The sequence below is a fragment of the Equus quagga genome, chromosome 3 (genome assembly GCF_021613505.1).
Source record: "Equus quagga isolate Etosha38 chromosome 3, UCLA_HA_Equagga_1.0, whole genome shotgun sequence".
Classification (NCBI taxonomy): domain Eukaryota; kingdom Metazoa; phylum Chordata; class Mammalia; order Perissodactyla; family Equidae; genus Equus; species Equus quagga.
In genome coordinates, this window is record NC_060269.1 from 20,588,379 (window position 1) to 20,600,381 (window position 12,003).

Consider the following 12,003-nt stretch of genomic DNA (forward strand, 5'->3'; position numbering starts at 1 on the left):
CTTTTACAGAAAGAGCTCTTGTATACAAAGTCACAAAGTAAAAACAGAACTTGTGTAAAGATGGTATAGTTGTAATATTTTTGACAATTTGAAGTTATATTAATAATTTAGACCATAAACTTAAAAATGGAAATTCCTTATTTTAAAATATTCTTTTTATTCAGATTTCATAGTTTAAATTAAAACACAAATCAGAAATATGGATCTAAACCACTTACCTTGTTCTACAACAAAGTGTAAGTCTTAGAAATTACTGAAGAAGAAAACCGTCCCCGGTAAAGCACAGGACTTTTTTTCTGATTGCAAAAGTAATAAATGTTTATTGTAAAAAATTAGGAAAATATAGAAAATAGAGAAGAAAATAAGAATTACCTATAATTTTACCATCTGATAATCAATATTGCTAACATCTAGATACAATCTTTATAAATGTTGGATATATTCATATTTATAAATGTGATTTGGGGGGAATTTTGTATTTTTTCCTTTGAACAAAACTGAGAATCAAATAATGTGCCATTTGTATTGTACTATTTTCACTTGGTATTTTATAACGTGAGTTTTCTCAAGTGATTAACTATTCTTTCAATACAACAATTCTCAAATATAGTATGGGGATCCTTGAAGTCAAAATTATGTTCATAATAATGTGAAGACATTATTTCCCTTTTTCCTCTCATCCTCTCATGAGCGCACAAGGGAGTTTTCCAAAGTTTACATGATGCGATGTGTGATGCTGTCATCACTCTGATGGCTACTGGAACGCATTCTTATGCTCCCTTTTTTTAAAAAAAAGTCTCAGTTTTAATTTGTAATACGATAAATATTGACAGATACATAACCCACCAAAACAAAAAGCTCTTTGAGGTCCTCAATAATTTTTAAGCATCCTGAATAGGGGTCCTGAAACCAAAAAAGTTGAGAAACTCTAAGCTAGCATATAGACAGCATTATTGTCTTTTTAGAAAAGTGGAATTTGAAGTTCAGGCCATTTGCCTAGGGTCCCTCAGTAAGTTGTTGTCAGGGTTAGGAAGAAACGTTCATTTCTGTCTCTAAAGCCCAAATATTTAAATCCCAGGTCAGAGTTAATCTACTATCTCAGTTTTAGTAACAAGGTAAGGTGTAGTGAAAACATACGCATTTTGTAACTTAACATAAATACAGGTTTTTAAGTTTTAAGGAAACTACTGCTGAGGCGTAACATGCATTCAGAAAACACACAAATCATCACTTTTTATAAAGTGAGCACACCCATGTAACCAGCACCCAGTTCAAGAAAGACAACATTACCGGCACCTAGAAGCCAGATTTCCCTCTCTTCCAGATACTGTTATTGCCACCAAATAACGATTACCTTGACTTCTAACATCATTAATTAGTTTTGTCTAAAACTTACATAGTTTTAAAATTTGCAGACAAAGGCAGAATCTAGAGCCAGGAGACTTGGGCTGGATCCCTAATTCCTGGCTGAATAATCCTGGACAATTCATTTCATTTCCTTAAGACTGTTTTCTTTTCAGTAGAATGGCCAAAAAAATGCCTCAGAGCTTTTGACTGCAGTTTTTCAAATGTGCCTGATAGTAAGAATCATCTGGACTGCTCGTTAGGGAATCCAGATTCTCCTAGAGCAGTGGTTCTCAAAGGACTAGCAGCATCAGCATTACCTCAGAACCTGTCAGAAACGTAAACCATTGAGTCCTATCTCAGACTTCTTAAATCGAAACTTGGGCGAGGGAGGCGACAATCTTATTTCAACAAGCCCGTGGGTGATTATGATGCACACTAAAATTTGAGAACTACTGTACTAATATATAATTTTTTAAATGATATAACCCATCATTTGGAAAAACCACAATTCAAATGACTCTCTATTCTTAAATTTTTAAACTACCTCCAATTTTTCATTATCATAAACAATATGATAATGAACATGTTTATTCATAAATTTTTACATACAGTTTCTTAGAACAGATTCCTAGAATCTATTTTATGTCATCATCTTAATTGGTCAATGAACATGAACATTTCCAGAGCTCTTACTGTTTAAATTGCCCCCCAAAAGATTTTTACAAATCACACTATTGTAGCAGAACAAAATACTCCAAACTAAAAATACTAAGTTAGGTACTTATTGTACTAGTGCTATTGGCTCGCAAGGCAATTATACTTGCTCTAGACAGCACCTTTTGCTCCTAATTTAATTCTTATTTGTTTATCTTGCAGTTTAGTAATGATGATGATAAAGATGATAAAAATAATAGATAAATTTATTAACTTACATATGTGCTAGGCATTACACTAAGTGCTTTATGGGGATTTTAAAATTATAATCACCATAAGAACTCCACAAGATAAGAATTATCATCTCTCTATATAAATGAGGAAAGTAAAGCACGAAGAAGTTTCCCAAGATCATAGAGCTAGAAAGTAGAATGAGGACCAAACTCAAGAAGTTTGACCATAAGTTTCTTCCAAAAGTCTGTGTGTTCCAGAAAAGCAGGAACCAACATTCTCCACTGTATCATCAACACTTAGGACAGTGCCTCGTACAAAATAGACACCTAATAAATATTTTGTGGAATGAATGAAGATGTTTGAATAGTCAGTTAAACTCTATGCCTAGCACTTTAATGAGGCATAATAATAAAGAATTCTTTTTCTCTCAATTTTCTATTATAAATTGTATTTAATTTAGTTTTTATCTGTTCAGTTTGGATTCAACCAGTCTTAAAGCATTCACAAAGGTCTTTCAATCTAGTGATGGATACCAAAACTGTACGTGTTTTATCAGACCTTTAAAAATGAAATACATAAACATGTATGTATAGATAATAAGAAGAATTAACATTTGACTTCATTGTTTTATAAATTTATTAACATTTTCTATTATTGATACTTTATAAAATTACCTAAACACTCATTCAGTTAAAATTTTATATTCATATACAAAGTACATTATAGATTTCATAGGAAAATTTGTTTATAACCAATTTGCTTTTTCCTTTTTGGTTGCTCAAACTTGGACCTCACCAAATCTTCTATCAAGTGATGACCCAAAATGTAGCAAAAAAGTAGGACCATCTTCTGAGACACAGTACCACACCAAACAAGATGCAGATGGAGAAAGGCAAAGAGAGGGGAAGACAGGAGAAGAAAGGAATGAAGCATGAGAGAACAAATGTGGTTAAACAAAAAAAAGGAATAAAGTAATTTTCAAGTTTTAATAAAATTTAGCACTGGAAATTACAGCAACAAAAGTACTACAGAGAGATGCTTTTTAGAGACAGGGTTCTTTTTCAGTTTTGTTTTGTCTTTTTGAAACTACAAATCTTATCTAGTTTTGTACTCCACTTTCTTTGTCAAAATTAAATTTTTCTTCAGTTTTATTGAGGTATGATTGACAATCATTGTATTTATTTAAGGTGTACCAGAGAGGGTTCTTTTACATATGGTCTATCAAAGTCTTTTTCAGGAGTAATAAGAAATGCATATTGTGCCACAGCTTATAAAAGACGTATTTAATATCTGGTTAAAAACCACTTATAAGTCCACATTAATTTCCATTTATTTCTACATAAACATTTATGAATCCTTCCTGATAATACTGGTCTAGAACAGAGTAAAGAATATGTTTTCCTCATTATGCTTTTACTCTATTACTTTTTCAGATTAAAAAAAAAATTCAGTGTTAAATAATGCTGCTTATCAAGGTAAATATAGCTTATCTGATTAACTTAAAATATCACTTTACTTAGAATTTCAAAAACAAATTTCCAAGGAATAAAAAATAGGACTTTTCATAGATAAGAATAAAATCAAAATTGTAATAAAGAATTTCTAATCCTCATTTATAAATGAAGAAACTGAGACACACAGCTACAAAGTAGAAGAATGGGATTCAAGTCCATACAAGATATGAGATATCTAGGATATAAAATTTTAAATTAAAATAAAATTCCCTTACCTATAATCACAAAAAATTACAGTATTGAAAACATAGCTTCCCAAATATTTCAATTACTATGAGGGAGGTAAAAAGGAGAAAAAGTGTAATTCTAGAAGAAGTATATCTTTAGAAAAATACAATTCTATATAATCTTTGAAAATCTAAAAAACACACAGTAGAGAGAACAAAGAAAAATGTAAACTTAGGCAAGTGGATAATTGATGATTTTTTCTTTAAAATTTTTCTTTGGCATTAAAATATTTTTATAAGACATAAAAAATCATGTCAAAAGCTTTAGATTCAATCAAAATATATATTGGGCAACTTTATTTATAACAAACAGTGAGGGTGTATATTACAAGTTTTGTTACCTGTTAACTATTATGCAAATTGTAGAAAATCATTGAGTTAACAATTTTGTTATTCTATCATCATTCATATATAATGATTAACACAAATTCTTTAAAACTCTTTATTCATTATTTATTCAGGATATAATTAAAAATATAAAAATATCACTCACTTGATTGGCTAGTTGTAATTGTTCTTGAAGATTCCTGACTGTTTCTTCATCTGTATATAGATCATTTCCCATCTCTGGGCCAAAGGGAAGGGCCTCCAGTTGCTTTTCAACCGCATCTTTTAATTCACTGTGCAACCTTTGGAACAAAAAGTTAACATAATAATAAACTAAATTCATTTTAGTAATGGTAATTACTGTCTTGGGGTCAACTAAATAAACATTTGGGTCAAAAATCATTCTTTACACATTAAATGCTGTGCTTTAAGAACAAACGTATTGTAGCACAATTTCAAATGCATTAAATTAGTCATAATTCAAGCATAATTCAGTTTGTCCTACGGAGATTTTAATTTTTCAAAAAGGGAAAATTCAGATATTACACTTTATTGATAAAACAAGTCGTTTGAAAAAAATTTTAAATATGACAGTAGTTCCACCTAGTTAATTATGGAAAAACAGAAAATCTGAAAATTTTCTATTCTGAGGCTTTGTTATGGTACTTACAAATTTAAAATTGTTATATCATTTATCATTAAGAAATGTCCCCTTTTATCTCTAAAAATCCCTTTTGCATTAAAGTCTCCTATGTCTGATATTACCAGCTTTCTTTTGGTTAGCACTGGCATGGTGTATCTATTTTCCATCCTCTTATTTGCAACCATTCTATATTCTTACACTTTAGGAATCTCTCTGATAGGTGTACACTATGATTGGTTTCTTTTTTTAAACCTCCTCTGATGAATTACTGTTTTTCAATGCAGCATGTAGTACATTGAAATTTAATGTAATTACTAATGTATTTGGGTTTATATCTATTATCTCAGTATTTGCTTTCTGTTTTCCCTGCCTATTATGATTTTTCTCTCCTTTCCTGCTTTCTTTTGGGTTACTTTTCATTATCCCATTTTTCTACTTTACTGTCTTTGCAGTTATATGACCTTTTGCTTTACTTTTGGAGATTATGACATGCATCACTAAATTACCAAATTGTAAAATAAATTAGTATTCTATTTATTTTGGGGAATGTGAGAATTGAGAATATTTTAACTCCAATTACTCTTTTCCCAAATTTATAATATTGTTGTCTTGTATTTTAATTCTCTATAGATATTTTAGAGACATTATTATTGTTTTAGAATAGTTGATGTTCATTAGATTTTCTCACATAGTTACCCTTTCCTGTAATTCCAAGCTTTCATCTGTGATTATTTTCCCCTCTTTTTGTAGACTATCCTTTTGGGATTTTCTTTAGTTTTGCTAATGATAATTTTCTCAATTTCTTTCCACCTGAAAATGTACTTATTTGACTTTTCTTCTGGAAGGATATTTCACTGGGTACAGAATTCTTAGTTTTTCTTTCATCACTTTGAAGATATTCCATTGTCTCCTGATTTCCATCATTTCTATTGAGAAGTCAGTTAATATCTTATTGCTGCTCCTTTGAAGATGATCTCTTTCTGCTTTAACACGTTTTTCTTTTTCTTTGATTTTGTATTTGATTTTACAATAATGTACCTACGCACAGCACTTTTGTATTATTCTGCTTATCATGCACAGTGTTTCTTTAATCTGTGGATTGATGTTTTTCTCTGTCCTCTTGTTCTAGGACTCAAGTTATATGAATTTTAGCTCTTTTCATTATTTCCCCTATGTCTCACATTATTTTTTGTATTTTCTATCACCTTGTCTCTCTCATCTTCATTCTGAATGTTTTCTTCTGACTTGAGTTGCATTCCATTAATTCTCTCTTCAGTCATGTCTCATTTCCATTGCTGCATTTTTTCAGTTCTACAATTTCTATTTGGCTCTTTTTTTTTAAAGTTCCTAGCTCTCTTATCAAAATTCCCAAAATTGTGTCTTATTTCATTGAACATATTAAGCAGTTATTTTAAGACTAATTCTGTGGATCTGTTTATATTGCCTATATTTCCTATGATTTTTTAAACTATGCTATCTTCAATCTTCCCATCACTAGTTCTTTTTAGGCCAGTTATGAGCCAGATATCACATGCAAAAATGTACAGAGCTACTTCCAGGCCTAATAATGATGTTATCTTCCTCTAAAACAGTCGTGTTTATCTTTTTTCAGGTGGCTAGGGGCATTATCAATACCTGATCACCTTCTACCAACATCAAAGATTCAGATAATTCAGAACTATATTTCAGATCTTTTTAGGACTAGTCTATTTTTGGGGTCACTCTTACTCCCAGGGACTCCCAACTCAATGCCTGGAAGGTCTCTTCTTCTTTCCTGAGGAAGATTTGCCCTGAGCTAACATCTGTTGCCAATCTTCTCTATTTCGTACGTGAGCCACCATCACAGCATGGCCACTGGTAGATAAGTGGTGGAGGTCCAGCCTGGAACTAAACCTGGGCCACCGAAGTGGAGTGTGCTGAACTTAACCAGTAGGCCACTGGGGCTGGACCTCAATGCCTGGAAGTTCTTGAGCCACCCACCCAGGGCCCTGAATTTCAATTTTTTTCTCTAGCCTTGTGAATACATTTCAAGCTCTCAGTTTTTAAATCTCTCTTCACCTCTTCCAGGATAGGGAGATACACCTGGGGGAATGTAATCCCAAAGGCAGGCTTCTATCCCTGAATTTCTTTCTTTCCCTGATTTTTTGCCCTATAATTTCTTATTGACTCCAATTCACTTCCAAAGATTAGATTTCTGTCCAAACTTTCTAGTTTTTGTCCAGATTCTCTCATTTTTCTCAGAAGGAGTCTGGTTACCTAGTCTGCCATTACTATAAACAGAACTCTCTAGTTCATTTATTTTCAATTTTATCTTTCAATTAACTAAAAATGTTCTGAGTAGTAGCTTGGTACAAACTAGCATCTCATTAGTTTGATGTGTGGTTCATTTTATTCAGTTTTTAATTTTAGTTTTCAATTCCTCTTTATCGCAGGAGTTAGTTGAAAATGTAGTTAAAGTCTTCGTGCCCATCTTTTGTTATTTCTAATTTTATTGTAGGTGTGCTTTATGTTTAATTTGTACATGTGTATGTGGTGTGGAGGGTTTGCAGCAGTCCATGTCTATGTTTGTAAATGTTTTATAGGTCTTTTAAAAAAATAGTATACTCCTGCTGGTTGATATATGAGTAGCATAAACAGAAAATCTATACACATATACTCAAACTTGTTATTTGCTTTTTATATCCTTTATATCCCTGCTTATTTTTGCTCTTGTTTTCTTTGAAATGTAATATAGTTGCAATACTATAATGTATTTGTAAATACTGATTAAATGCATTTAATCTAATTCTCCAAAGATATTAGCAGTGTAGTTGAGAAAATAAAACCATTTTAAGTACTGCAAAGGTTTAGGGAGTTAATCTTTTTCAAAACATTGCTTTTTATGTATGGTTAATAAATCGTGAAAAACAGACATCGATAATTAAGTTCAGCAAATATTTGAAGAGATATTACATACAAGATAGTAAGATACTTCTGGTTCTGGTTGTATTTATTTAAATACATAAGCAAGTCAAAATGTAACAGACATAGGAAAATAAAAACGAGAAAGTTCCATCACATTTGGTTGGCTTGATAGTATGAGGAGAAATCACATAAAGCTTCATGGAAGTAAACAGTGTTATCCTTATTTATTAATAACAGTAGTAGGACCATACTTCTCTGTATAGCTGCTTTTTCTGTAGTCACCATCAACTAGCCGATCTCTATTTTCTAGTGCAAATTCTAAAAGATGTCAAGCTTGTTGGTTTAACTAATTGTAGAACTGGTTAGCTGAAAGAAATGATACACAGGCCACAGCTAGGAAGCTAGACAATCAGGAAGCAGCTATACCAACTGCTGGTTCCAGGATCACACCTTTTTAGCTGAAACCCTGGGATCAGGAAGTTACTGCCAGAGCTACTGCCTGCAGGGACACCCCGCCTTAGTTTTGACAGAAGCAGCTGCCAGAATTATTGGCTCTAGAGCCACACTACACTTAGATTTTCATCCACAAAAATAGATCCTCAGATACTGCTTCTCCTCCTACTTATCTCCTAATTTAGATCTTTACAAGTGTTTATCATTAGCAGAACCTAATTCATATCCTGAACTAGTTCTTTGTTTTCCAGACTCTACAGTGCAGGAAGGTATACTAAAAGGAGGCTGGAACAGATGTTAAGCTAATTATTATATCTGCCTTAACTTGTTATTATAATTGTACAATTAAATTAAATATGACCCAAGTGATAAAAGTACAAAAGAGTTGCTTTTTTCTACGAAACCTAAACCAAATATGAAAGACTCAATAAAGATGAGTTGTTAAGTAGTTGCTGTTGAATTAGAGGGAGGTAAAATAATCATAAAAAGTCGGAATACTATAAAATCACAGAGGATCAAAAGGAGATCAAAAAGATCTCTAAGTTCTCACCCTTCCTCAAAGAAACCAAAACAGGAAATTATAAAGAATGAATTATATAGTTTATGTATAAAAGACAACAAAGGACTACAATTAGCAGCCTTACTCAAAGTAAAGACCTTGGCAAAATATCAAAAAAATTAAATAAATGCACATTTATATTAAGTCAAACTTTTTTTAAAGTATGTATTTCTTTATGATTTTTCATTTTACTGATTCTCTCAATCTACAGACCACCTGTGAATCTAGAAGGTAAGAGGGCTTCTACTATGTTTTATGCTGGATACAACATGACTAACTCAAAAGGGTAACAGTGTTTCTGACCTCTTGATGTTGACTATTTCGTTGGAGAAAAGATATCTCCGATTAAAGTTTTTTTTAAAGGAAATAAATATTATTCTATAATATACTATAGTGCCTTTACTTAAATTATTATATATAGCTATACGTTTTATTAATTGTTTTTATTACTTTTTTATCTTATCACTTGCAATATCACTTCAAAAGATATTTAAAGAGCACTTATTATAATCCTAAAAATATAGAAACAATAAAACTGAAATCAACCAGTCCAAATCCCTCACTTTATAGATTTAGAAACTGAGTTCCAGACAGATTAAAGTATTGATTCCAGGAAAATCACTCAGCCAGTGATTTTCAACTGCAGTGGTGAAATTATAACCAATTATAATAAATAGGCAATAGAAATTTGGCAAAGATGATGTTCTAAAAATTTTGATCTTTGAGGTGACAAAGATGAATCAAACATAATTCTTTTTTTTTTTTTTTTTGAGGAAGATTAGCCCTGAGCTAACTGCTGCCAATCCTCCTCTTTTTTTCTGAGGAAGACTGGCTCTAAGCTAACTGCTGCCAATCCTCCTCTTTTTTTCTGAGGAAGACTGGCCCTGAGCTAACATCCGTGCCCATCTTCCTCTACTTTACACGTGAGACGCCTACCACAGCGTGGTGAGCCAAGCAGTGCCATGTCCGTACCCGGGATCCAAACCAGTAAACCCTGGACCGCCAAAGCACAACGTGAGCACTTAACCGCTGTACCACTGGGCCGGCCCCATCAAACACAGTTCTAACCAGCATTTCTCTGAAGTGAATTTGTCATTGATAGTGAGATGCATCATTCTTTTACAAACCATTAAAAAGAAAAATTGTCGCCTATTAATCTTTGACATGCCGGTCACTATGGCCACATCCCAATTTTGTAAGTATTAAAATAGGGGAGAAGAGATAGTATTAGTGAATCTAGAATCAAATAAGTGAGAAGAGAAAGTACAACAAATAAATATAATTAGAAAATATTCTAGACAACTGCCTAGTAGAGCCTCTCCATATGCCTCTCCTCATCTGGCAGATTTCATTTATCTTCGAAGTCCAAACTTCCTCAGTGAAGGTATCCACACCCTTGCCATGATGTAGCATTACCTTTTAGTATTAATATCAAACAGGCTAATAACTAGAATTGTTGCTTTCCTTCTTATGCCCCTCCAATGAATCATACACATTCTTTCCAGAACAATCTGTAATTTTCCAGTTCTAAAGTGCAACTGGATACAATCCTTCTAAAGTGTACCCTCCTCCTCTGTTTAAAATCCTTGAAGAGCTCCCTATACCACCTGTAGGACAAGTTTAAATTCCTTAGCAGAGCATATAAGACCTTAGATCACCTGGTCTTGTCCACCACCCCACCCTTATCATGTATAATTCCCCTATATAAATATGCTGAGATACAGCCATATTAAATGATCTGTATTTTATTATTAAACATATGTTTTTTCTGTTGATGAACTCCTATTCATTCTTAAAGACTCTGCTCAAATTTCTTCTTCTCATTTAAGCCTTCTCTGATGTCTCCAGCTAGAGTGCTGTCTTCCACAATTACACTCTAATATATATATCGGACATGGTGCAGTTATGGTGCCTGACAGGCTCAGACGTAAGTAATCCTTGACCACAGTCCATGCTCTGGGGACCAATATAGGCTATTCTGTGCATAGGGGTGTCAATGATTAGACTAGAGATTTGCATATTTCTCCAGGGCAGCCCTATCATAAGATGACTGGCATGAAGGGCTCGGACAAATAGAAGTGTTGGCCATTAGTTAAGCCAACAAGAATGTGTGCTTCAGGATTTGGCCTAGAAAATAAGAGCTTTCTCGTTGGAAGAATAGGAACAGCAGCTACGTGAAGAGCAGTGCTGTCATCACAGAAGGGACAATGAAGGCTACCAAGAGAACTGGTAAGAAGAGTATACCATTAGAGATGGTCCTGATTGTTTCCCAGTTCTAGTTATACTCCATGTATCTCCTTATTTATACTATTTACTTAAAATGACCTGAGTCTCTATTTCTCAAAGCAAAAAGAGTCAAATATGAATATATGTATGTGTTTATCTTCCTAGTACTTGCAATCATCCACTCAACAAATATTTATTGAGCATTTACTATGTATCAAGCACTGTTCAATGGTGGGAGGTATACAATGATAAACAGAATAGATAAGGGCTCTGCTCTCATGAGGGATAAATTAAGTAGATAAGACAAATAATAATCAAGCAAAAATAATTTCAGGGAGTAACGGGTATTATGAATAAAATAAAATTGGATAACAGAAAAGAGAAAGGGGGGGTAGGAACAGCAGTGCTAGATTATGTGATCAGGGAATGCCTTCCTGAATGAAGGGAAGGAGACAGTCCTGGGCAGGTCTGGAGAAGAGCATTCCAGGCCGAAGAAACAAGTAAAAGGTGTTCAGGTGGAAACAGGTTTTCCAGGTTTAAGGAAGCCAAAGTAAGAAGGCCAGTGTGACCTGAGACTAGTATCAAAGGGGCATGTGGTAAGAAACATACATATACATAAATATACAAACATAAACTCAACTATAAACAGAGACATACAGAGAAATCAGGGTAGCTCTGGCTTTATATGAGATTATTAGAAATAGAAATTTAAAACTTTATAGTTAAAGCTTAGGATTTTGGTGGACTTTTTGGGATGGTCTTCCTCACAATATAATGACCTAAATTAGCACTAGAACAGCAGTGTTTATCATGTAATCCCAGAGATTTCTTTTCTCTCTCTCACAGGAAAATAGATCAATCACATTCATTCATCTTCTGCTCCTATAGAAATAAATCAAGTTTGGGGGTGGAGGA

The 12,003-nt window shown here is 33.0% G+C and overlaps 1 protein-coding gene across 3 annotated transcripts in view; it reads right to left on the minus strand.

Annotated features, from left to right (window-relative positions):
- Positions 1-12,003, minus strand: part of SCLT1 (sodium channel and clathrin linker 1) — a 146,222-nt gene that overhangs the window by 98,320 nt on the left and 35,899 nt on the right. For all 3 annotated transcript variants that reach the window (XR_006887827.1, XM_046655613.1, XM_046655614.1), the window contains exon 6: positions 4,470-4,605. Coding sequence is in view for 2 of the 3 variants with exons in the window: in XM_046655613.1 (XP_046511569.1) it covers positions 4,470-4,605 (136 nt within the window). In the remaining variant the exon portion in view is untranslated. The remainder of the gene's footprint in view (positions 1-4,469; positions 4,606-12,003) is intronic.